This window comes from Salvelinus sp. IW2-2015, linkage group LG1, assembly GCF_002910315.2.
Source record: "Salvelinus sp. IW2-2015 linkage group LG1, ASM291031v2, whole genome shotgun sequence".
Taxonomy (NCBI): Eukaryota; Metazoa; Chordata; class Actinopteri; order Salmoniformes; family Salmonidae; genus Salvelinus; species Salvelinus sp. IW2-2015.
The window spans coordinates 48,386,107-48,413,504 of NC_036838.1; the positions used below are offsets into that span (position 1 = coordinate 48,386,107).

At 43.3% G+C, this 27,398-nt stretch overlaps 2 protein-coding genes across 15 annotated transcripts in view; both read left to right on the forward strand.

Annotated features, from left to right (window-relative positions):
* LOC111968816 (rho GTPase-activating protein 39-like) overlaps nt 1-9,260 on the forward strand; it is a 53,438-nt gene extending 44,178 nt beyond the window's left edge. The window contains exons 4-10 of one of the 2 annotated variants that reach the window (XM_023994706.2): nt 1,835-2,474; nt 2,638-2,727; nt 4,793-4,866; nt 5,277-5,476; nt 6,796-6,887; nt 7,108-7,277; nt 7,568-9,260. In XM_023994706.2, coding sequence (XP_023850474.1) covers nt 1,835-2,474; nt 2,638-2,727; nt 4,793-4,866; nt 5,277-5,476; nt 6,796-6,887; nt 7,108-7,277; nt 7,568-7,762 — 1,461 coding nt within the window. In that variant the 3' untranslated portion in view covers nt 7,763-9,260. Of the gene's footprint in view, nt 1-1,834; nt 2,475-2,637; nt 2,728-4,792; nt 4,867-5,005; nt 5,042-5,276; nt 5,477-6,795; nt 6,888-7,107; nt 7,278-7,567 lie in introns of those variants that run through there. The other variant, XM_023994713.2, reaches the window with a different exon arrangement.
* A 2,888-nt stretch (nt 9,261-12,148) lies between these two features.
* LOC111968830 (PHD finger protein 20) lies at nt 12,149-26,607 on the forward strand. Of its 13 annotated transcripts, none has more exons than XM_023994756.2 (18): nt 12,149-12,284; nt 13,272-13,416; nt 15,170-15,270; nt 15,504-15,684; nt 15,851-15,935; nt 16,030-16,106; nt 17,363-17,978; nt 18,246-18,296; nt 18,395-18,658; nt 18,757-18,975; nt 19,453-19,551; nt 20,740-20,895; nt 21,482-21,663; nt 21,918-22,017; nt 22,708-22,903; nt 22,994-23,462; nt 23,622-23,802; nt 24,795-26,607. In XM_023994756.2, exons 2-18 carry the CDS (start codon nt 13,375-13,377, stop codon nt 24,935-24,937), a joined length of 3,162 nt encoding a protein of 1,053 aa, XP_023850524.1. In that variant the 5' UTR covers nt 12,149-12,284; nt 13,272-13,374; the 3' UTR covers nt 24,938-26,607. The 13 variants fall into 13 exon arrangements, with proteins under 13 accessions (XP_023850524.1, XP_023850491.1, XP_023850509.1 ...); XM_023994723.2 differs by having other exon boundaries at nt 13,272-13,404; nt 15,146-15,270; XM_023994741.2 differs by having other exon boundaries at nt 13,272-13,404; nt 15,146-15,270; nt 19,456-19,551.
* Nucleotides 26,608-27,398: the final 791 nt, after the last annotated feature.

Below are 27,398 nucleotides of genomic sequence, written 5' to 3' on the forward strand. Positions count from 1 at the left end.
TTCTGTTTTGTTTTGTCTGGGGGTAGTAAAATTGCTGGTGCCTTTCCAGGACTAATTTCATTGCTAGACAAGTGAGAGCGTCTCAATTCCAAGTTAAAGTTGTGCACACCACAGTAAGGACAGATTAGCTCATTAGGCCTTTCATATAACTAGATGAATGTGATAAATTTAATTTTGACTCGGCAGTGTAATATACACACACACACACTGTCAGGGGGTTGACTTATTAGGCTGGTACAGGTGCACATGATTTGAGTTAGGGGAGCATTTTCCTTCTCATGAACAATTTACATAAGCAACAGTTTAGAGCCATAGCAGATCTTTAGTGCTATGAGCACTGCCAAATATAATCCCAAAAGCCCTCTCAACAATGCACCCCTCTCCATATCATGTGAGTTCCAGTATTCCAATGAAACTACAGAGCCAAAAAGGTAATGATGTTTGAATAAAAAAAATATTGTATTAAACAAGCCCTGTAAACAGAACAATTAGACTGGACGATGGTAGAAGTGTCAGGCTCAGAGGCCGCACTGGTCCATTACATGGTTCCCCCTGGTCAGGAAGGAGGGCCACTGTGTCCCAGATGGCACAGGGTTAGAGATCTGGGTAGGGGTGGGACTCAGGGGCTGGTACCATGAGGGGTTGGTACTGAAGTAATCACATTTAAACAAATATTGGAAACGGGCCCCTAAGCCTGTTCTTGAATACTCCACAGACCTGCTGTTATATCATGGTACACACAGATATGCACGTACAGAATGCTCACACACACACTTCTGGTTGTTGAYTATACCCCTGTATAGCTTTGCCTGTATTGTTCTATCCTTTCCACTGTAGAGAAGCAGAAGATTTGCTTATTTTTCAAAACCCAGTGAACCCAGGGGTTTAAAGCCAGCACGGAAATGGGATTGGTTTTAACTGTGTAATCTGTATATACAACCCTGAATGTTTCATATTGAAATCTGAATTTAAGGACTTTGGACATTATTGGCCTCCTTAAATAGAAATGCAGAGTTGAATTACTACCGTGTCATGGGGCATCTTAAAGCTATCTGTATAAAAGAGATGGGGAATTATAGAAGATATAGTTCATACTGTCAGTGTTCCTTTGCCTTGTTCCATTTGATCTTAAACAGTGACCCATGCAACTCATTTAAGACCATGAAGTCCATATGACCATAAAGAAGTACTGCCAAACCCAAATCTGGAGAKCTACACTATTTAATCAGGAACCCTAAATGTAAATTCCCGGCTCTTTGGCACATTCCAACCCCAAATTACATCATGGTYACATTGAAGAAATATGTTTAACATTGTATGTTCACATAGTAAATTCCTGATTTGATTTGGCCTGGGTTTCTTTTTGTTCCTGGATGTTTCTCTGAGGCTGACCAGAGCTGGATTACTGGTTTGGTTTTCACTGTGAAGGGGCTGTGACTGTGGATAGGGCTCCTTGTAGGCAGAAATCCCACTTGGGATCAGATGGTGGATTTGCACATATAGTGTTGAAGGAGAGGTGGGTAGGGGAAGAATAGAGGTAGGGGCTCCTCACCTGCTCCTGACGAAAAAGGCCAATGTGGATATTGGGGCATTTATGGGTGATGCGGTTCCTTTCCGTCTTTAGAGAATTAATGTGCCTATCCTGCAACAATTCCCCCTGGAGCCCTCAAAACTGCAGAGCAGAGGAAAGGCAGCTCATCCACACTGAGGAGACTGCAGCTGTGGACATACAGTACATCCATACATATATACTGCTGCACTGACACGTTCTCTCTCCCTCTCTCTTCCCTCACCCCTCTCTCTCCTCTGTCTTCCCTCTCTCTTTCTCCTGAAGGCGGGGACCCTGGAACTGAAGGCTCAGTTGGACAGCAGGAAGAAAGGTACGGTAGATGGGCCAACAGGCTCACTGGGCCCCTACCACCAACGCTCCGTCTCCCATGACAACAGAGAGGGAGGAGGAATAGGAGGCTCCTACCACCAGCTCTCTTACGCCACACTGCGCCAGCCCCCGACCACAGACACCTCAGGCATGGTGGACTGGGCCAGCAAGCACCTGAACATGCACACCCAGGGCCTGTTCCGCCGCCGTGTCTCCATCGCCAACATGCTCTCCTGGAACCGCGGCTCCATCAAGAAGCCCATGCTGGTGACCAGCGACCGCGCYGTGAGGAAGGAGGCCTGTGAGATGTTCAAGCTGGTCCAGGCCTACATGGGAGACMGRCCCTCMCGSCTRGACCGYCGCCACRCYGCCCTGCTCATCRTCACYAAGTGCTGGGGCAYGCAGGGCCTGAGGGAYGAGCTGTATGTGCAGCTGGTGAGGCAGACCACGGGCAACACCAGCCCAAGGAGCCTGGCTGCAGGCTGGGAGCTGATGGCCGTCAGCCTGGCCTTCTTTGCCCCCTCGCCCAAGTTCCGCTGCTACCTGGAGGGATACATCCAGAGGCACTCGGATCCGAGCAGCGACAAGAAACAGGGTGGGTCGTATTTCCCTCTATGGGTGTCATTATCAGCATGACAGGTCTAGTTTGAGGGGTGTGATGGTTTGAATTGGTTTTTACCTCTTCTCTTCTGTTTGCTCTTTGTGGATGTTATTAGATTTTCTGAATAGCCCTTTAACCTCCGCCTTCTGGTTTCCAGTGACTCAGTTCATACTAGAGCAGCAAGAAATGAAACTGAAGAAGAACTCAAAGTCCAGAAAGAAACGGAAACAGAACACAGATGAAGAAGGTAGGTCTGAGATCACTAAGATTCATGTTTAGTATGGGGGGWGTTTTCCAAAGTTGCCAAGGAGGAAGTCTGTTGGGGAGTGCTGAAGTGAGAGACCAATAATTTGTAACTTGTCAAGATTGTCTGTTATTTCCTTATGAGTTAGAAACCATTACAAACCAAACATGGTTCATATCTATCTCACTGCAGATTAAGAATTTAGAGTGAAATAGAATTGTCTAATGATATGTGAAGAATTTGGAGTGAAATGGAAATTCATACTATGTCACTTGACTACCATGCTGATATTTAGAGTTTCCCTGGTAGATTATGAATAGTTTTCACAAAATACAACAGGAGGTGATAAAAGAGCTGAATGACAACATGGGAGCCATGTTAGTGGTTCTCTCTGGCAGTCCCACATTACGTGTCCATCAATGATTTAAAGAAAGCCTAGCCACTACACATTACCCCATTAGGGCAACCCACAATACCAGCCTTGATAGTGTCATCAGCGAGGACCTATACTCATCTCATGGCATTGACCACACTAGTGAACTCACACACATTGTACAGCAATGACTGTGCCACCAACCTATACACTGGACAACGTCAGTGACTCATAAGCCATGAGGAATGGTTACCCTTCATGGGTGTGACTCACTGAAGAAGTTTTCAGATATTGGCTGGAATAATGACTTGAGGGAGAGGGCTATTACATTACTCACGATGTGGGCCCACCAGCCAACCACAGGGGAAAGCCTCCTCACAAACAGCACAATGAGAGCTGCTGTCTCTTTGATGGATAGACGAGCTGAAATGAAGGGTGGTGTTGTGACCACGGCACGGAGCAGCTGTGAGTAGAGGGGTGGGAGGGAGTCACGTGTGGGAACTGGAGGCCTCTTGTCTGGGCCTGGCCTGGGCTTCTCTTGGGCCAGGGCTGGGCTTCTCTTGGGCCAAGGCTGGGCTGAGGCCGGCCTTGCTTACTTGGGTTGAAACACTTAGCTATGAAACTTGACTGAGGTAGCAACACTGACTAAACAGACCCCTTGGAGAATCTCAGAGATACTTTCTGAACCCATGTGTTGGCAGGTGTCATCACATTCTCTGCCTTGTGGTCTTAATCCTCTAATGAGTAGTGATTTCTCACGGGTTCTGGTTGCTTTGTTGTTGCTTCTGCCTTATCAAAACAACATGTTCATTTGGACCACCGCTGGTGTTCAAACCTGCTCTCAGGCTGGGTAAAGAAAAGAACACAACTCTTTATTTTCTTCCTCTATTGACTAGTGAATTCAGGGAGTCTTGGGGAAAACAGTGTGTTTTCTCAGAGATCAAGAGGGAAAATATCGGTATGATCTCTGTAATTAGCTGTAATTACAGTCAAACTGGGCCAGATTAACGATGGCTGTGAACATGCATGGCAGTCCGTCACCTGTTTGCTATAAATCCAGGGGCTTTCAGTTCAGTCTAGTGAACATTCCGGTAAGGATGTTTTTCATCGCAGCACAAAGTTCTCCATCTGGCCGGGGTTCAGCCACCTGAGAGAGAGTTCTCTGGGAAGGAAGGGCGATGGACGGGACCCCRTGGGTGTGGTGGGGAGGCTTGGGCGGGGGGAGTAGAGGCCTGGTTTATGTGTAAACTTGAGTTATCACAGTGACAACGGATAGGGGTGTAGGTAGGGATACCTCTGCTCCCTCCGGTGTCCTAAGTGTCTGTCTGATGAATCACCTGGGACATGATGTGCTGGCTGGTTGGCTGACTCCAGTCTCCCAGATTTTCTTACAGTACCGTGACAGTTGAGACGTGTATGCTCTGACCCCAATATGGCAAAATCACACTGCGAACATGTCTCTTTAATTACCTCCTTGGAAATATCTGACATCTGTGGGAACAAATAGCTTGTCATTTTAGTGAGGAATTGTTTAACCCTTTATATGTTGCCTCGGTTGGAAAGTTTCTCACATGATTCCCTCACTGAGAGGATGTATCTGTGAAGGTGTGAACTGCAGCTACAATGAGAGCTGTATTTCCCATGAGTCTCATTCCTCAGTGTTACAGTGGCCCTGTCTTCCTTCTCTCTTTACAGGTCTACCTATCAGCTCGTACGCAAAGTTCTGCTATCGCAAACTACAGAAAGTGGCCATAACTGGAGGCAAAAAGGTGATTAGAGATATGAGCAGGGAAAGGGGGTGGGGAATGTCAACAAGTGGGGAAGCCTTGGGCAATAGTCAAAAAATGCCCGAATGCAGTCATAACATAACCCCGCCATGAATTTTCCTCTCTTTTTTAATACCCACAGTGGACCGAACCAATACAGATGTTGATAGAGAGATAAGTAATGCTAAATACATAAACATGGACATTAGTCAGAAACATATTATCATGGATAGACATGGATAGATCCTTATTGGGACAGTCACAGACTTTAACATAAAGATAAGACATAGTCTTATAGTCTATTCCAGATATCATCTTTAATGTCGACAGTCATAGACATAATCATAGATATAGTCATACATGTACAGTACAAAATGTCTTAGTAGTCACGATCTGTGAACCTCCCCCTGCAGGGTCTTCGTAAGCCCACTCTGGAGGAGATTGACCACAGCAGACGGGCCATCGTGACCCCCTCCCTGTTCGGCAGCTCCCTGGACGAGGTGATGGAGCGCCAGAGTGAACTCTTCCCAGACAGGACGCTACCCTGGGTACAGGTGCAGCTCTCCCAATACGTCCTGGCACTGGGAGGGGCCCAGACCGAGGGCATCTTCAGGTGAGACTGACGGACAGGAGGTCAGCCAATCACCTCATTGGACTTGGTGTATTCACCAGGGTTAGGGTGAATTACATTTCAATTCCAGTCAATTCAGAAAGTAAACGAAATTCCAATTCCACATTTTCCTAATTGAAAAGCATTGAAGAGAATTTGAATTTCAGTGTACTTCCTGAATTATCTAGAAATGGAATGGACCCTAACCCTGGTATTCACCAATGAGGTGTGGGGTAGTGTTGTGTGTTTAGCAAGGTAGCAGTCATAAGAGGAGATCTAGACAAAGCAAGTATCTAGACAAATGTATGTGTCAGCCTTGGTGGGTGTCAGCCAATGTTCCCTGTGCAGCCTACTGTACAGAGACAGAAAACAGAGCAAACATTGCCTACCACTGCTCAAGAGACCCTGGAGACCAGCAATGTTTAATGTGTAGTTAGTCTTTGTTTGGTCTTTCTGTAGTTGATTCAATTCCATACGATTTTAAGGCTCGGACACATCGGTAGCGTTTGCTGGCCAAGAGTACTTCGCACCTGCTTAATCGAATGTCCGGATATCCGAATGGACATTAGGATTTGATTACTTGTTTACTTTTTGGTCACAATGAAAAACTTTGTCTAAATTAAATATGATCTAAAGTGATATACCATGACATTTGAAATGTAATAAAACATATTTTTGAATGTAGTTTTTATAGCGTGCGTTGAGCTACTGCTGCGCATCGGTATGCTATTTATCCCACTTCAAATAGCAATTACAGGCGCTCACCTAACATAGTTTCCACAATACCTAACACAGTATCTGGCCAGGTCGCAGTTGTAAATGACAACTTCTCAACTGGCCTACCTGGTTAAATAAATAAATGTGAAATAATTCAATTAAATAAACACAGATCAATGCAAAATACTCACCAGAAAACCTTTTAGTAACAGAATCAGTTCTCTCATGGCGAAAATCAGACCTCTCTTTCACTGTTGCTGTTAGACAAACTACTGGCGAAAAGCAGCATGTCCACTGTTTACCTATGCCGTGTGTATTTGCTTCATACATAAAAAATAAAAAAATTCAACGACTATCCGAATATCCGAAAAAATGTAATGATATTATTTGAATAGTAAAATCATTTCAAATGCCCATCCATAGAACAGAGTACCGGCCCTAATTTGCAAACTACATGTAAAATTACGCGAAAATTACGGCAGTTAGATGTCAACCAGCCACTCAACATTAGATTTTTAATTGTGGGGTTATAGTTCCCCCTAGTGKCCTTGCAGTGCAACTGTGTACTGAATTATACTGAATATTGAATACTGCTTTTTCTGTAGGGTGCCAGGAGATATCGATGAAGTCAACGCACTTAAGCTTCAGGTCGACCAATGGAGGATCCCAGAAAACCTCTCAGACCCCAACGTACCTGGTGAGGTAGTCTGTACCTCTGTTATCTGTGTGTGTGTGTGTGTGTGTGTGTGTGTGTGTGTGTGTGTGTGTGTGTGTGTGTTGGTGTGTGTGTGTTGTGTGTGTGGTTGTGTGTGGTGTGTGTGTGTGTGTGTGTGTGTGTGGTGTGTGTGTGTGTGGTGTGTGTGGTGTTGTTGCATGCTCGTGTGCACTAGTGTTAACACTGTCCCTCTCTCTTCCAGCCTCCCTTATGAAGCTTTGGTATCGTGAGTTGGAGGAGCCTCTCATCCCCATGGCCTTCTACAAGCAGTGTGTCAGTAACTATGATGACCCTGTGGCAGCTGTCAATGTTGTCCAGTGCCTGCCTGAGCTCAACAGACTGGTGCTGTGCTACTTCATCCACTTCCTGCAGGTAATCATCACAYGACACTGAACACTACAGCTATTGCACTGTACCTGTCCAGGACAACACTAGACAGTCATCCTGTCATACAACTATTATCATATTCAACCTTGGAGACATGGTCATTGGTCAGGCAGTTGAAATGGAAAAAATTACTACAAACTTATGAACTTGTCCTTAGTCATTCATTGTCTGTATCATTAATACAGAATATGGTCAATCTCAGTTTCAAGATTCTGTACATACTCTCCCTCTGTCCCTCACAATTCCTATCCCTGTCCTCCACTAATTATCCCCAGGTGTTTGCTCAGCCTGCCAATGTGTATGTTACTAAGATGGATGTCAATAACCTTGCCATGGTGATGGCCCCAAACTGCCTCCGCTGCCAGTCTGATGATCCACTAATCATCTTTGAGAACACACGCAAGGAGATGTCCTTCCTGCGCATGCTCATCGTTCACCTGGACACCACTTTCATTGAGGGTGTTGTATAGACTGACTCCTGCCTTCCCTGACATCATATGCCCCATGGTTACAGAGAGATTCACTCTGCTTTTCTGTATGAAGCCTGCCCCACTCCATTGACTGGTCTGAAAGCACAAAGCAGCAACACATGCACTGGAAAATCATACTATATGTTACGAATTTGTTGTGCTTAAGATCCTGGAGTGCATCTTTAATACTGTCACTTGACATTGGACCCACCCTCTGTTCTACTTTCTGGCTGCAGAACAATACATACTGTATGTGCTGACTGCAGAGGAGACATTGTGTTCTGTGATGGAAACCCCACAATGATGACACTCAAAAAGACTACAAATGACTTCACATCATAGGTACCGTTTTTTTTATCCAGTTCGTTTTGATGACTTTTTTTAACTGCATGTAAAATCTAAATGTCATTATGACTGAATGTGAAGTGCTATTGTTTCACTGGATATGTGGGCTGTGCAGAAGGAGTTTCATATGGTTTGTATAGGATGGACTTTGTCGTCAGGAAACAGGGCAACTGACAAACAGACCCGGGGTCTCTGCCTTATTTATATCTACATAGAAATCATGTTGATATTTGGCCTCTTTTGTCGGACTGTGTGTGTTTTTGCATGCGTGTGTGTGTGATGAGGRGGAAAATATATTTAAAATGTCTCATTGGAAATAAGCTTGTCTGTGATGTTTTAGTAGTTGTATTAACAAGAGCCTGCATTAGTCTCAATGCTATGTTGATGATTTTATCTGAAGCGGCAGAGTACCACCACAGCTATTTTAATATACTGTACAGCCAGAGCCTACGTGTCAAAGTACAAACTGTAAGAAATAAGACCATGTGTTTTGGAGCTTATGTAAAATGCCCTATTTTAGTGATCTGTGGAGAGAATGTTCTGCATTAAAAACCTTCTGGTGTTAAACTGCTGAGGAAGGAGGTTGTAAATGTATACTGTCTGGTATGTGTTGTACTGTACTGTGTGTATGGGAGATCTATTCAAGGCGATAAACCAATATCTCATTGAAAAGAGGCATAAACAAATGTACAAAGTACTACTGTCACATTTTCTTTGTGGTCTGTAGATATCTTGGCTCAGGTGTTCTGTTAAAACAGTTTTAGTGATAACTGCTATCTGCTTCCCGGTCTACCTGAAAGTCAGATTTTTACGTGCTCCAAAACTATGGATGGGGCACTCTGGTGATGTAGATAAGACTGTCCCTGGAGGCTTTGCTAATGTAAATAATGCTTGTAAATAGTAAGATCTATGGGTGTATTTTTTTAAATTTTTTAAATGATCCAGGGTAAAGGTGAATATTCCTGTTGCGATAGAGAAAAAAAACAGGTGTTTTTGTTGGTTTTTTAATTACTGTTCATTTCCTTGCTGTAAACTTGCCTTTGAAAATARTACTGATTCAACCACTYGTGTGTGCGTTTATTATGTGAACATAGCCTCTGTTATTCTATGGAAGGATTGTTCATGAAAAATAAAGCTTTGTTTCTTTGTAGAACGGTTATCATTGATTTACTGGATTAAGTGTATAACAAAGTTCTCTATTATTGATAGAGGGTATTGCCCCATGGTACTCCCTACATTCATGTCTGGTCCACATGTCTTGTATGTCTTTGTTCTGTTTGAGTATTGTCACAAGCATGGTCCTCAGTTCTTTATGGTTGTCATGTCATTGTCCTAGAAAAACAAAAACAWTTTTTTTACATAATGTAGAGCAGAAGTTGCAGAAAATGAAATTAACAATATGATTGGGATAAAAACCATGTTTCTAAATAAAGAACATTTTGCCTGGAATAAAAAAAGAGCACTATTCAAGAAATAATAGCATGATAAATGTGCTGAGTGATAAGATGTCAAATAGCCTAGCCTACTATTGATGTCAGTTTGCCATTGGAAGTACATGCAGTATAGGCCGACTGTAAAAATAAAACATTAAATAATTGGCTTGTGGTACAAGTCAGAGCCATATACAGTTGCGGCCAAATACATTGGCACCCTTGCACTTCTTAAATAATTCCCGAATTTCTTATAAGTTGAGATTTATAAAAATATTTGGTCGCTTGTTATTGGATTTTCAACATTGCAGAACCAATGTTCTTTTTGTAAACTTAAATTTGCAATTATAATTAGGAAAATAATGAAATGGCATGGACAAAATTATGGGCACCCTGGAGCTAGTACTTGGTTGCACAACCTTAGGCCAAGATAACTGCACACAAACTTCTTATAGCCATCAATGATCTTGCTGCACATTTCAACAATTTGGCCCACTTGTCAGCAGCAACCTGCTCTTGTTCTTTGATATTTGAGAGGTGCCCTCCACCAACTGCTGTTTTCAGATCTCACCATAGGATTTGTATGTGACTCAGATCTGGGCCCGGTTAACCAAAAGCATCTTAAGGCTAAGTTCAATGGTTCTAACGATGAACTTAGCCTTAATGTGCTTTTGGGAAACCAGCACTGGACTCTTCGCTGACCACTCCAGAACAGTCCAGCATCTCTTCTTAACCATTCCTGAGTGCTTTTTTATGTGTGTTTGGGGTCGTTGTCCAGATGGAAGACTGACAACCTTCAATGCAGACACTGGGTTGAACATTGGATTTAAAAACACCTGATCATCTGCTGATTTCATGATGCCTTGCACACATCCAAGGCCCCCAGTACCAGAGGCAGCAAAGCAACCCCACAGCATTAATTAAACCTCCCCCATCTTTGATTGTAGCGAGGGTTTTATTTTTATTGAATGCTTAATTTGGTTGTCAGTAAACACAGCGCTGATCTGTGTTGCCCAAAATCACACATTTTATGTGTGATTGGTCCACAGAACTTGGTCCACAGAACATTTTCCCCAGAATTTAGGCTTGTTTAGGTGGGTTTTTGGGAAGTTCAATCAGGCTTTTTTTGTGTCTCCTTCAGTAGTGGGGTCTTCCTATGTTGACCGATGACAAAATGAATCTGAAGGATGAGCTGAATTGCCAGTAGAAAGGTACAACTAAAATTAGCATTTGTTGGCAGTTATCTTGGCCAAAGGTTGTGCAACCAAGTACTAACACAGTTCACAAAAATGTAATTGGTTCTGCAATGTTGAAAATCCCATAAGGTGTGGAGAACAAATTTGTTTTCAATTTCAATTTATTTTAGAAGGAATAGGGAATTACTTAAGAAAAATGCAAAGGAGCCAATATATTTGGCCGCAACTGTATACAGTATAAACACTACATGGTCAAAAGTATGTGAACATCTCATTCCAAAATCATGGGCTTTAATATGGGCCTTCCCCAAACTGTTGACACAAAGTTGGAAGCACAGAATTGTCGACAATGTCATTGTATGCTGTAGCATTAATGATTTCCCTTCACTGGAACTAAGGGGCCTAGCCCGAACCATGAAAAACAGCCACCAACCATTATTCCTCCTCCACCAAACTTTACAGTTGGCACTATGCATTGGGGGAGGTAGCGTTCTCCTGGCATCCGCCAAATTCAGATTTGTCCGTCGGACTGCCAGATGGTGAAGCGTGATTCATAACTCCAGAGAACGCGTTTCCACTGCTCCAGAGTCCAATGGCGGCGAGCTTCAGCCGACGCTCCAGCCGACGCTTGACATTATACATGGTGATCTTARGCTTGTGTGGGGCTGCTCGGCCATGGAAACCCATGAAGCTCCCAATAAACAGTTATTGTGCTTACATCRCTTCCAGAGGCAGTTTGGAACTCGGTAATGACTGTTGCAATCAAGGAAAAACGATTTTTAAGCGCTAGGCGCTTCAGCACTCTATGGTCCCGTTCTGTGAGCTTGTGTGGCCTACCACTTCGTGGCTTGGCCGTTGTTGCTCCCAGATGTTTCCACTTCACAATAACAGCATTTACAGTTGATTGGGCAGCTCTAGCAGGGCAGACATTTGACAAACTGACTTGTTGGAACGGTGGCATCCTATGACGGTGCCACGTTGAATGTCACTGAGCGCTTCAGTACAGGCTATTCTACTGCCATTGTTTGTCTMTGGAGATTGCATGGCTGTGTGCTCGATTTTACCTGTCAGTAACGAGTGTGGCTRAAATAACTGAATCCACTATTTTGAATGGGTGTCCACATACTTTTGTGTATATATGCAGAGTTGGGCGAATGCTGTTTCCGCATTATGATGCATTTACATGACACTTCAATATGGCASCCATGTTAGCTCCCTATTAACATTTAATGGGAAATATTGAATCAATGCTTTTTAACTGAATGTCTAGAATTATAACAACATTCAAAATTATAGAAGTTGGCCTATTATTTATGTATATATGGCTCTGGCACAAGTAGCCTCTACCATGCACCCCTGTGATGCGAGAACAGAAGGTCCTTTTAATAATGGCACATGCGTAGTTGCGTGCCATTCGCCGGTAGTGCGACTCGAGTGCATCGGGAAGAAAATGTAACTGCGTGCACTGGAATCAGACGTTGAGGCACCACACGAAAATATTTTATCGCTCATTGTGCACATCACCATCGGAAAGAGTACTCAGAAATCAAGGTAACATTTGATGCAACATTTTAGTCTTAGTATTTGCGACATAATAGCCAAAGGTATTATGCATCAATAACACAAAAGATTGTGAATGCTGCTTGTGCTTCCTGAGTTCTAAACAAATAACTTTAAAAGACTTGTAATATAGATGTATTTTGCTTTATGGATATCTTATACAGTTTATACTGTTTGGCGTAAGGTTGACTTGTAATTGTTTTTCTGGAGGGTTCCGCAGCTTCAGGGAAGTTCAAAATGCTACATTTCCATGCAGTATTTAGTACCGTAAGAAAAGTGTGGCCTACAGAGGCCCCGCGATCCCCTTAAGAATGACAATCTAAATGGCCTGTAAGATTTCTAAAGCCCGCCCCTATCAGACCCTTTAACCAATTAGCTTTGGTGAAATTACTGACGAACTACAGTGTAATATAATGAACACTCCCACTCCTTACAGAATATCTGACAATAAGCTTTCAGAAACTATAGTCAACAAAGCGAGTTTTGCAGTCGTGAATTGTGTAAAATCCTACGCATTTTATTTGAGCCTCACTTTTGAGTGGATGCTAGGTGATTGCTTAAGCGTAGAACGCGCAGACGGCTTTCCCAAAAATGTGGGGATAAAAAACATGGCATAACAGGGCAGGATTAGACTATTTCGATATTTTTTGTGCTAGGCTTCTGTTCTCGGGCTACATAGTACATTTAAAGCCATGGACTATTAGTAGGCCTTTAGTTGAGGGTCCAAATTGAAGGTTATTTTCACCCTTTATCAGGCGTAGTATATTAAACAAAATATGTGTATTGCGCGCCATTTGCTTCATTTGATTGTGGTCGCTTCCGTGCGTCTTGAGCGACACTGTCAGTCCAACAAATAATGCCCTATTAATTCACAAGTGCTTTGTCGGAATAGGTGTGTTTATTGAACCTACATAGCCCTACGGTAGGTTCGTGTTATTCAACTGGCCTATCTGCATAACTAGCTTAATCTAATTTCAGAGACCATTGCTATTGTCTCAATACGTGGAATGTTCGCCTGACCAGAACACGTGGTTTGCCAAGTAGCGTGAAGATATCCGGCTACTAGCTAGGTTGCATTGATATGGAATATGCTCAAAGTCTCTCCCCGAAGGTGAGTTTGGCGGTGAGTTTGGCCTCCCCAAAGTAGGCTAATGTATTGCATAGATATGTTTAGAATGGTGTGTTTCCCGGTGATTGTGTTTGACTGGGATAGAGAGGATACCAAGTATCCAGGGCCCGAGACAACAATGTAACGCTAAGCAATGGACCAGACAATGGACCGTTTGAGTAGCAATGCATATTTTTTATTTGAGCAAATTTCATAATCATAATTAACATTTTAGTAAATTACCAAAATTATAATGAATCGTTATACTTTGATCACCCCGATTGAACAAAAAAAATAGGGATACAGAATAGACTGTCGGAATTTCATAGCGTGCTGCCCACGTCTTCGAAAGCTTTCTGGCTCTTGACCTCATTTATTAGGCTACTGGCTGCAGAAAGATGCTCAATACGTGGATTAGACAGTATTCATGTACAAATCGATGGAGTCTTTCATAAGGGTTGCTTGCAAAAGCTTCAAAGAGGAAGGTTTGCGTGCTGGTTTGCCCTGGAGGACCGGTTTCTATTCACCTCAATTTAGGTAGCATCCTTTGTGAAGCAAGCAGGTGGCCATAGGTTGAGATCTGAAGTAGGCAGGAAGCATATAGGGGTTTCTTTGCTAAGTGTTTTTTTAGGGGGATAAACATTGGAGTATGATAAATGATGGATCATATATATTTGATATTGTAAAGGGTTCATAAAACCCTTTAAGGAATATGCTTCAGAAATCATGCAAACTGAATATCAAGCGATATGAAGGGTGTCAATGGTTATGCCATCTTTGGAAGAGCACCAGATGTAAGGGAATTTTACATCACCCTTTATGTAGTATGACTTTTCTAATAAAGAGTTTGTAGTGCTTATGATAATGACTACTTTATGGATGCTCTAATTCCTTAAAGGTTTTCTTTCTCACTGAGTTCCTTAGACTACAATTTTCACTTAACTTTGGATGAAACAAACTAAGATCTATATATCTTTTTTTTTATATATATATAATATCGTTGAGAACTAGAAGTCACAAAAATATAATCTAGACAGTCAAGTGTTTTTGGCACTGCTGGATTACTGATAGGCCACGCAGGATTACTGATAGGCCCCCGATTGGGGTCCCCATTGGTTTTGTTATAATGTTCGATCATAAGAACACAAATAGCCATGTCAAAAAGTATAGACTTGCAGGAAATTGTGAAACAGCACAGTTTTCTCCCTGCTGACAACTCTGGACTGATTTAAGCCGCGCCCACAACCCCCATGCCTGGTGGAATCCCCTTGTGTAGTCGTGAGTGGCTCAGTCAGTAGAGCATGGTGCTTATAATGCCAGGGTCCTGGGTTTGACTACCACTGTTGGCCACTCATATATAAAATGTTTGCACGCATGATTGTAAGTCGCTTTGGAGAAAAGCGTTTGATGAATGGCATATTATTGTTTGTGTATTTATGTAATAATTCCCTTCTCTCTCAGCCATATAGTCAAGCCTCAGCCAATTCTCTCCTCTCTTGATGTCAGTCCCCTCAAAATGACTAAGTTCCTTAGAACCGTTGTTTGCGTTCACGTTCCACTAATGTGATTCGTTATGTAACAAGTAGAAGAAATTAAGAAAACTGACAAAATTCTCCACTGATTATGGTCTCAGTCCTATCTAAGCCAGTTCGCTCTAAGCCAGTCTAGCAACTCTGGTTATTTTTTGTATGACCTTGTGTAGCAATTTAGGTACTAGAATTATGCGTTTCTGGTGTTTAACCAGGTAGAACTTTGTGCCTGTCAGCAGGAGGTGGATGTGGACACAATGAGCAAGACACCCCCTAACAGAAGAGGAATAACCTTTGAGGTGGGAGCAACGCTGGAGGCCAGAGACGCCCTCAAAAACTGGTGAGTCATGCTTCAGTTCCTCTCTGACTCTTTCTTTGTCAGTAAATTGTCTTACTCTACCTGCAATCTCTCTTTGTTAATTCCTCAGCTCCTTTTCAGTCTTTCTCTCAATTTCTGCTATTCTCTGTTATCCTAGCCTTTCTTATTACCTATACACCAATGATCTCTTGTCTTCCAGTTGAGTTCCTTTGCTCCCATCTCAATCACCCCTCTCGTATACGCCCTGCTCCTAGGTATCCAGCCAACATAGAAAAGATTGACTATGATGACGAGAAGGTCCTGATCCACTACCGTCAGTGGAGCCACCGCTATGATGAGTGGTTTGACTGGACCAGCCCCTACCTGAGACCTGTAGAGAGGATCCAGCTGAGACGACAGGGACTGCTGGACGACTGTCCTATCCCTGTAAGAGATGTACTCTATTTACTTACTTATACTCCCTATTATATCCCTACTGGTTGCTCTACTTAGCTGTACCTGTCCTTCTGTTTGCCCCGCCTACTTCTATTTGATTTCATTTGCTCAGGCTGATACTGGATCCATGTTTGACAGTGACACTTCATTTCATCTGTCTGTCCAGGGATTTCATGTGAATGACAAGGTCCTCGCCAGTTGGTCTGATTGCCGCTTCTACCCTGCCAAGGTCTTGGCAGTGAATAAAGATGGTGAGTGGTTTGGAAGTACTCGTATGCATATTGAAGAGATTTGTGGATTCTGTTCAGCATTAACCTGATCCATCTGACCTCCATTTGCCCTCAGCATCTTACACCGTGAAGTTTTATGATGGCGTCGTCCAGACGGTAAAGGGGATCCACGTGAAACCTTTTGTAAGAGAGGTGAGCTCTTTGTTTCCTTCTCTCATCAGGGACTGTCAATAGTAGTTTGTACCTGTTCAAAGGGCATACAGTACCAGTCAAAAGTTTGGAACACCTACGCATTCAAGGGTTTTTCTTTATTTTTACTATTTTCTACATTGTAGAATAATATTGAGGACATCTAAACTATGAAATAACACATGGAATCATGTGTTAAACAAATTAAAATATATTTTAGATTCTTCAAAGTAGCTACCCTTTTGCCTTAATGACGGCTTTGTGTTCTCTCAACCAGTAGTCACCTGGAATGCTTTTCCAACAGTCTTGAAGGTGTCCCCACATATGCTGAGCACTTGTTGGCTGCTTGTCCTTCACTCTGTTGTCCAACTCATCCCAAACCATCTCAATTGGGTTGAGGTCATGTGATTGTGGAGGCCAGGTCATCTGATGCAGCACTCCATCACTCTCCTTAGTCAAATAGCCCTTTCACAGTCTGGATGAGTTTTGGGTCATTGTCTTGTTGAAAAACAAATGATAGTCCCACTAAGCGCAGTTAATTGCTGATTTCTGAGGCTGGTAACTCTAATTAACTTATCTTCTGCATCAGAGGTAACTGGGTCTTTCTTTCCTGTGGTGGTCCTCATAAGTGCTAGTTTCATCATAGGCTTGATGGTTTTTGCAACTGCACTTGAAGAAACTTTCAAAGTTCTTGACATTTTCCACATTGATTGACCTTCATGTCTTCAAGTAATGATGGACTGTTGTTTCTCTCTGCTTATTTGAGCTGTTCTTGCCATAATATGAACTTGGTCTTTTACCACATAAGGCTATCTTCTGTATACCACCCCTACCTTGTCACAACACAACTGATTGGCGCAAATGCATTAAGAAGGAAAGAAATTCCACAAATGAACTTTGAACAAGGTACACCTGTTAATTGAAATGCATTCTAGGTGACTACCTCATGAAACTGGTTGAGAGAATGCCAAGAGTTTGTGAAGCTGTCATGTGGCTACTTTGAAAAATATATTTTGATTTAACTGTTTTTTTTTCTGCATGATTCCATATGTGGTATTTCATAGTTTTTTTTTRTTCTGCAATGTAGAAAATAGGAAAAATAAATAAAAACCCTTGAATGAGTAGGTTTCTCAACTTTTGACTGGTGCTGTATATCTGTTGATATTGTGTTGGCTTGCCATGCAGAGGGTCATGTTTCTGTGGGTCATACTTTACCTAATTTTCCTAAATATTTTCATCCCCCCTCTTTGTGGAAATAGAGAGGAGGAGGAAAGGCTCGGTCCACTGAGAGGAACGGCTTCAAGAAGCCCCAGAATGGCAGAGAACGGAGGCCTCAGGAATACGGCCCAAAGAATAAAAGAACCAGACGCAGTACCTCTGACCAGGAGGGGGACAGTGACACAGAGGATGGTGACAATAATGATGAAGATGAATGGCATGAGAGGGAGGTGGAGGAGAAGACCAAGAGGAAGGATAGTGAGGGGGATGTCACCAAAGAGACACCATCCATAGTTAAGCAGGAGGAGGATACAGAGCAACATGCAGGACAGATCAACCTCGGGGATCACGTGGCAGCCACTGTGGGCCCGACTGAAGTAAAAATGGAAGAAGACGGAGGACAGAGTGAGGAGAGGCCTACTYATTTAAATGAAGGGATGAAGAAAGAAGAGGTGGAAATGAAAACTGAGTACACAGTCCTGAGCTCACCTAATGAAACTAAGCCATCCACTGAGTCACCTAATCAGATGTCAACACAGACCGGGCCAGTGTCTGTCCCATTACCCTCAGCTATGTCCACCATTGACAGAGTGGAGCAGAAGGCAGAAAGCCAACCGGATAGCTCCAAACCTGCACCACTGGCCCTCCCAGTGAAACGTAAGACCACACAACTCTTCAGAAAATCACTATCCAAAAGGCTTCCTTATACTTCCAATTAACGTAAGCTGTCAGTGCACTTGTATTTAAGTGCACTGTACCTCTATTTAGAGGTTCTGTCCATTTTAGAGGTTTATTTTCTCACAAGTCGTCAAAATACTATAAAAGTTTTGAAAATATATTTCTGAGAATTGATTTGTTTTAATTTGTGTTGAATGTTGTCAGTCAGTGACTCAGTTTATATTGTCTCTGTGTCTTTATTTCCAGCGATAAGGAAGCAGGGTTTCCACAACCCCAACCGATTTAGCAGAGAGCCATGTGAGTTCTCGCCCAGCACTCTGTTACATCAGTTTACATGAGTATCTCCACTCCTAGCTGTTTGTCCATCCTCTTACACATTTCCATTGTGTTTTCAGTGTACAGAGTGATCAAAAACCAGCCTCCCCCAGTCCTGTCCATCAACTTGGACCACAACCCATTTAAATGCAGCGCTGTAGGCTGCACCAAGTCATTCCGCAAGGCCAAACTGCTTCACTACCACATGAAATACTACCATGGAGAGGAGCAGCAGCTAGAGGACGACCTAAGCCCCACCGCCCAGACACGGGCCTCAGAGAAGCACCCCTCCCCTACCTCTCTGGAAAGTCCTAAGAGGAGACGCACCATCTCCGCCTCAATGCGTAAGTATCAAAAAAGGGACTTAGCTACATGATAGATTCGCCCAAAGAGGAAATCAGTTTTAGCCATAATATTAATATTGTGTTTCTATGCCTGGCAGACTCCAATGTGCACAGTCCTACTAGAACTCCCCCATCTCCACGTAGTGAGGCCAAGACAATGAACAGACGCACATCAGCTCCACCTAATGTCAACACCCAGCGCCAGCAGCAGAGGGCTCTACTGAGGGAGAAGAGCAAAGAGAACCAGCTGGACAGGAATGGACAGAGACCAGTGGAGACAGAGACTACTGAGAGCAGTGGTATGGACATATGTCTGTGTAAGATGTGGAACGAGAAGGCTTCTGAAAAATCCACTCGACTATATTTTTTTCGTCCACTGTTAATAGTCCCAATTTTACTTTATTTTTTATTTTAAGTTGTCAGGATATTGACTTTCAATAAGCAAAGTGTCACTTGCCACATCATGATGAGAAAGGCATTATATGATGCAAAATCATGATGTGGCAAGTGTGACAGTTTGCTTCTTAAATCTTATCTTAAACATTTTGGGACTTATCAACAGTGGACTAATGAAAGAAAATACTCAAAGATAGTTTGAGTGGATTTCTTTCCTTTTAAATAGGCCATTGGCTATGAGCAAATGTGTAGTTCTTTGCTGTTTTCTGATCCACTTTCTCTTAACATGACACAACAGGATTATTGTGAAATGGTGCATGCTCCAGTGTTTGTAATGGCGGAACACGCCTTCAGTGTCTAGAGCACTCCTAACTCTTGGTTCCCCCGTGTCACTCCAGCAGTGGTGAAAGAACGAGATCGGCTGAAGGATAAGAAACAGAGGGCGTTCCTTCGCATTAATCTGAAGAAAAAGAAGAAGAAAAAGAAGGTCAAGTGTGGTAAGGAGACCCTAGTCGTCCTACTGTTCTGCATGGGGCTCCTGTCCTATAGCTTTAGCTCCGCTGCATGTGCAACGCTTCATTCAGGCCATGGGAAGACCCCTGATATATTTCCTTCACTCCTCTTGGTAGGTGTTTTATTTCTTWAAAAAAAAAATGTATATCCTTATTTTAGCAGGTAAGTTGACTGAACACATTCTCATTTACAGCAACGACCTGGAGAATAGTTACAGGGGAATGAATGAGCCAATTGGAAGCTAGGGATGGTATGACTGCCAGATTGGGAATTTAGCCAGGACACCAGGGTTAACACCCCTACTCTTTCGATAAGTGGCATGGGATCTTTAGTGACCATCGAAAGATGGCACCCTACACAGGGGTAAATATCCCAATCACTGCCCTGGGGCATTGGCATATGTTTTTTAGACTAGAGAAAGAGTGCCTCCTACTGGCCCGCCAACACCACTTCCAGCAGAATCTGGTCTCCCATCCAGGGAGCGACCAGGACAACCCTGCTTCGCTTCAGAGGCAAACCAGCAGTGTGGTTGGAGTAGCACTACAACTGCTGTGTCCTCACTACTGACCTCACTTCATCAGTCAAATAGCCGCTGATCATTTTGTTTGCATCAGCCGTCTTGTGCTTCTACCCCTTTTCCTCTGACTGATGATTTTCACATCTGTTGCTCATATAATAACACAGGCCTTTATTCTGTTTTTTTAACCATCTGACTAATCTGTTTGAACTCTACTGCGAGGCGCAAGCTACTGTAATGCCACTTTTGTAACCAAGTTTGAACCACTATTGGTCTATTGACCTAGTTTAAATTCACTCTGGATCTGTGGATGACACTTGTTATAACACACATACAGTATTAAGAGGATGGTTTATTCACTGTGTACATTCACACACAATTAGACTTTATTTGGACTGTTTTGGCCAGTTCAGCTCTCAGAAACACTCAAGTAAAGGGGTTTTGTGGACACAAGTTTACTTTTTAGGTTGTCTTTGTTGTAAGGACATATTCTCACACCCATAATAGTATCTTCAGCTGTACACACAGTTTGGATTCATATATTGTCTGTTTGACCCCCCCCCCCCCCCAAAGATTAGCTCTTGTTTGTCCTCATCAGCATTTCCAAAGTTGACATTTTGTTCTGCATCTGCTTCCCCCTCCCGTTTATTAACAGAGTACACAGGTAGTGAGGAGAATATTGACATCTCAATATTCGCTCTTCAGTCCAAATTGAATTTGCCACTCAAATTCCCCCTCTCACACAATCACAAGCCTGAGTCCTACCACTTCAGGCCCGGATACAACCAGTCAGAGCAGATGCACGTGGATGGTGGGTATTATTGTGTGTCTGTATGTCTGAGTGTGTGCGTCACTCTCTTCCCTTTGCCATTATTCTTTGCCTGCTTTCAGTCCATAAGTAATTTGTTCTTACCGTCTACCTGTGTATCTTTTCCATTCCGTATCAAACCTATCTTGCTAATAATTTTCCACACTTTCAAACAAACTAGACCTGTTCTATGGTTTATTGATTGGTTTATTGATTGAATCTGGAGCCTTTGCTTTGCTGCTATGGCTTGCTTTATTCTCATCAGTTTGTTATATGTTCGACTCGCAGTGCTATGCATAAGGGGCATGCATACTGTATGTTACAATGCTGTAGATAAAATGAGCTATAGTTTCCTCCTATATTTCTACCATGGAGAGCCCCCTCTGCTTGTGTTGCAATTATCTCTTGATCAAACACATCAGTTACATCCCGATGACATTATCTCCTGAGGACTCACATTGGCAAATATACTGAAACCAGCTCATGGAGGAAATCTAGATGTTACAATGCTACTAAAGGAGACTAGGGTCACTGTGACCAGGGTTGTCTTTATTAGTTAACCCTTTCCATCCCTTGATTTCCCCTCTAGATGAGGATAGCATCAGTGATTGGTCCACTGACAGTTGTGAGTGGAGTGATGACGAGCTGGGGGCGGAGCTGGACAATGCTACAACACCCCTAAGTCTGGGCTCTGTTGCCTTGGAGACAGGCAGTCAGGAGGTTGTGCGTTGCGTCTGTGAGGCGGAAGAGGAAAACGACTTCATGATACAGGTGAGCTGCTTGGGGGTTTACCTGACTCTAGCCCTGATCTGCCTCCAATACACATCATTGAGTCTGAAATAAATAGTTGGTGGCAATCCACTAGTCTCTCAATCATTTAAATCAATCACATTTGTCAAACCGCACCAAACTAAAGGTCTAGCCCAACTCAGCTTCTCTAAAAGCAAGCTCGGGCCAAAAATTAGCAGCAGGGAGGAAAACTCAGTTTGATAGTGTTGCTCCCTGGCCTTGTCTCATCTCTCCAGTGTGAGGAGTGTCTGTGCTGGCAGCATGGCACCTGCATGGGCCTCCTGGAGGAGAACGTCCCGGACAAATACGCCTGCTACGTCTGCAGAGACCCACCAGGTGAGAGCCAGCAACACACAACTTGGCCTATTAGAAACTCTATCTCAGGTTTCTCCATGGGGTTACTTGGGGAAGGGAAAGGCGAGGTTAAAACACAAGACAAGCCAGTACATTTAACTGTGGTTTTTGTGGCTGTGCCTTATTGTAATAAGAATTTCCAGGTGAACAAAAAGGAGAGCAGTCCTTGGTAAGTTCAATCAAAAATCTATCCGGTTTATTACAAATTGCAACAGGGAGACACCTCCAGCCCAGAAGCAGAGACATGTCTAACTGGCCTCCTGGATACAGGACCTTTTTACTCTAATCAGGCGGCACCAAATATTTTCCAAACACCAGCTCGAGAGGTTTGTAGGAAGTCGAACAAAAGGCAATGACTTTGCCAGCTGCTACAGAATCATTGTTTTATGATGTCATCAATAGAATAATAATCAGTGTCCTCTGTCGTTGTATCTTCATTAGCTCTGGCTTCAATCACTATCAACAGATATGAGGACATTTTGTAATGTTCAGTATCAAGTCTAGTGACCACCATCCTACACACGAGTGTCACAAATAGAACACTAGAAATCATGTGTGTTACAGAAAAGGGAAAATATATAAATATGCTAAACATTGTTACTCACTCTAATATGAACTTTTCACCTTACATTTTCCCATCACACTTATGATATCACATGAACTCTGTTCCAGGTCAGAGACAAAGCCTGCGCTACCGGTATGACCGTGATTGGCTGAGCAGCGGTCACATGTATGGTCTGTCCTTCCTGGATGAGAACTACTCCCACCAGAATGCCAAGAAGATTGCAGCAACACACCAGCTACTAGGAGATGTACAGCGTGTGGTGGAGGTGCTCAATGGCCTCCAGCTCAAAATGAGCGTCCTACAGTAAGTAGTGTTGAATGGAAAAACTAATATGAATCAATATCTATCCTTGTAAAATGTTTGGAGTCTGATTGCCCTTGTGTGCCGCTGTAGAACCCAGACCCACCCGGACCTGCAGTTGTGGTGCCAGCCCTGGAAGAGAGCAGAGAGGCCCTGGAGAAGAGGTGGCTCAGGTACGGGCACCGACGCAGCACCCTCTCCTGCGCTAACAGACGAGGGTTCCGAGAAGGACCACAAGAGTCTCGCCCGTGGTGGCGCAGAAGCTCTAATGTCAGCCGCCATGGAGAAGCTTAGCCGAGCCTCTTCCTCCTCCTCGTCTTCCTCCTCGCCCTACCAGTCGTTTCAGGACTCGTACATAATGAGTGAGCATTGCTACCAGAAGCCGCGGGCATACTACCCTGCAGTGGAGCAGAGGCTGGTGGTGGAGACCACACGGAGGGGATCTGAGCTGGAGGACAGCCTGAGGAGCACTGAGGACCTGCTGGAGAGAGAGCAGCGCTATGGAGGCATGCTGGAGACAGCCAGGCCCAAAGCCCCCACACACCTGAACACTCACACCAAGGTCAGTTCTGTTTCAGCCTTCAGACATTCTCCTTCAACATCTCTACCCGTCTGTCTATATTGTACCATCTATCCATCCATACATCCCGCATACACTATAGAGTGGTAGATACTCTAAAAAGTCAACTTCATGACTGAATCCTCTTTCCCATATGTCCAGGGTTCAGATGTTGGTCGGTGGGGCCAGGCCGAGGTGAAGCGGGAGGAGGGTGTTGGCTGCGGTGGGGGAGGGGACGGCAGTGGCCAGCAGCACCAGTGGCAGATCAACCTGTTGGATCACATAGATGCTGTCCAGGATGAGGTCACACACAGGATGGACTTCATCGAGAGGGAGCTAGATGGTGAGACAACATAGCCCCTCTGTTTTCTGTTTATTAGCAAGGAAAGCATTTTAATGCCACAATTATCGTATATGTACAATGAATAAGAGAGAATTTCGTGCAAAACAAGTCAAATAAAGACAGTAGCGTTCTTTCTTGTCCATCACAATTGTAGCTAAAATCAATTAACCTATTTCTTATTGCCACATGGGTGCAGTGAAATGTTGTTTTACAGCACATATGTCAGAGTCAAGGCCCGCGGGCCACATCCGGCCCGCGAGAAGGTTTTTTACGGCCCCTGGGATGATCTTGATTTATTATTAGAACCGGCCCGCAGACCGCAGCAAGCCGGCAGCCCGCAGATCTTTTACACGCACCAATACTACATTTCCCACAATGCAACGGTGACGCACCGAGCAGTAGGCTGCTTCATTTCAATATTTATTGGCACAGCAGTCGTCAGCATCCTGTCTCTTATACACATCTAGATGTGTATAAGAGACAGGTCACATACAACGGATAGGTGCAGTGAAATGTTGTTTTACAGGGTCAGCCATAGTAAGGCACCCCTGGAGCAAATTTGGGTTAGGTGCCTTGCTTAAGGGCATCGACAGATTTTTTTACCTTGTCAGCTCGGGTATTCAAATCCGCAACCTTTCGATTACTGGCCCAATGCTCTTAACTGCTAGGCTACCTGCTGCCCTAATAATCAAATCAAATTGTATTAGTCACATGTGCCGGATACAACAGGTGTAGACCTTATAGTGAAATGCTTACTTACGAGCCCCTAACCGACAATGCAGTTTTAAAAAAATACAGATGAGAAAAGTAACAAGTAGTTAAAGAGGAGCAGTAAAAAATAACAATATATACAGGGGGATGCCGATACAGAGTCAATGTGTGGGGGGCACTGGTTAGTTGAGGTAGTCAGAAATACTCATAATAATAACTTCTCAGCTATGTATTGTGAACTTAACATCAGTGATTGACAGTGTTCCATCTCTCCTCTTCAGTGTTGGAGAGCTGGCTGGACTACACAGGAGAGCTGGAGCCCCCAGAGCCCCTGGCCCGGCTGCCTCAGCTCAAACACCGCATGAAGCTGCTGCTTACAGAGCTGGCCAAGGTGCAGCAGATCGCTCTGTGCTGCTCCACATGAGGGCGCAAGTGAGCAGTGTGACATCCATGTTCACAGCACTCAGAGAGACAATGAGGGGATTTGATTAATGCCCAGGCCAGCCCTGTGTGAACCATGTCAGCATTGATTGCATTCGTTTTGGAACTGGGCTGCCTCCCGGACGTGAGCCAGGTGCCCCGTTTTGGCCGTCCACGAAGTCTGCTCAAAACGAAAGTGACGTAGGTTAAGCACGTGGAGTAATGAGTAGGGTTCTGTTTTCACATGCAAAAGTGATTGCTTTTGAGAAGGCTTTATCTGCCTTCCCAATGAAAACATTTTATGGAAAAGAATAATGTATGTTTCGGAATGATGCACCGCTGGGCACACACTGGTTGATTCAATGTTTCCATGTCATTTCAATGAAATGACATTGTACCAACGTGGAATAGATGTTGATTTGGCATCTGTGCCCAGTGGGAGGCTGCCTTGTTGACAACATGACCGGGTGGCGCAGATCACTGATCAATTTGAGAAGGGCAGTCCTCCCTCACGGCTTTTACCCGTCACAGGCCATAGCCCGGTGCACTTAATTGAACTCCCTCATTGCAGTCGAGAGCAGCACTCACTGGTTTATCTATGGCATTGGGGGGTTGGACTGAGGAGAATTTACCAGATAATTTMATGCAAATGCACTTATTTTCATTATGCTGTAGACTGGTGGGAGCATCTCATGGCATGGGGTTGAATGCTTGAGGATGTCAGTTGGTCTTCCTCTTTCAGGCCTCAAGTCTATACAGGGAAAACTCCACAGAATGGAAGTGTACTGTATCATAGTCAAAGATACAGTTGGTAATGGATGGAGTAAATACAAGAGAACCAACAGGGACAGTTTATGGTTGTATGGGTTTGTTGGTGCAAACCTGCATCATATTAATGCCTTGGTCTGACGTTCAGTTTGAAGCTTGCTGTCAAGTACTCAACAAATTGTTGCGCTGCAATGTGTATTCAAAGACCTCACCTGAACTTCTGATAGGCAAACTTTTAATCTTCATAATGACAACTTTCAGTAACTGACTGAACTCTTTCCTTGGAGCCATGTTCAGCAAACTTTTTTCCTTTCTGTAAAGTACTTAGAATTTGATTATCTCCCATTGCATAATTGTTAAGCTTATGTTTGTTGAACATGTGGACTGTTTTACGGAGCATAGCCGTAATATTAGGGCGGGGACGATACCAGTATCTCAATACTCATTTAGTGCCGTGGCAAGGAAACATAACACTGTGGATTTAACTTCTTTAGGAAAACAGCCATAATGTTAGAAACAAACATCATTCTGTTGTCATCRAGTCACATTTATTTATATTTCAAGCTATAACACACTATTTTACATGAAGCAGGTTTTTAAAGGATCAACAAGTTTAGTCAGCTTTGCTTTCATTTTTGCCATGGAAAATGTTTTGCGATACCGGTATCGTCACAGGCCTACTTCATAAGATTTTAAATAGGGAGTGAAAATACAAACTATATATTCTTATATAATGGCACTGTATAGATAAGATTCATCTTTCAGATTTTACGTAGTGAATTTTTACTTTGTCTGTATTATAGACACTGGAGGGACAGTATCACACATTTTGACAAGTGACGTTTCTGGATTAAAAAAGGTATATATATTATATATAATGTTTCTGGCTTAAAATATATATATATATATATAGTTTAAATGTTTGGTTTCCTTCCATTCTCATTGTTTTCTTGTGGATAACCTCTATCCTATTCACTCTTGTCTCGATGTCTTTGGTTGAATTCCTGCCCGACTACATTGCAGCTGTATGCCAGATCTTTGAAAGCATGTATAGGTATTTAACATTTTTAGTTAGCCACATCAAATGATCTAGCAATCAGGTGCCTGACTGCACAGTCGGTGACTTATCACAAAACCATTGGTTGATGCAATGCAACACCTGCCCATCTAGTCGGGTAGGAACTCGACCTTCAACTTTGCTTCACTGTAGCCTTTGACCTTTGGCTTGCTGCAAATATTTGTGGAGATGTCTGCTATGACCTCAGCATTATGTGCTCTGTTCTCAGTGAAAGACTTGTGACGGACCTATACATTTATTTTCTTGTATTCTTTCACCTGTACTGTTTATTTGCAATGTTTTGTGTAAATGCATCTGAATGTTATTTTCTTGGGTTGAATTTGTATTGATTAGTTATTTTTGGAGGACTGTTTAAAAATAACCTCACCTACTAGTGTCAGCCAGGTTAAGAACCAAACAAGAGATGTTGAAAGAAGTGCAACAGATGCTGGTACATAAATAAACTACTATCCCTCCCATTGATATGAATACTGTTGATCTGTCTGAGGAGTAAGAAGCACATGTTTTTGAACAAATCAATTGTGCTCTTGGCCACACATTTTACTACACAATTCAGCACAACCCCCCCCCCCGAAAAATTAAATAATAAGAATTAATGTTGGTTGTCTCCATGGCATGA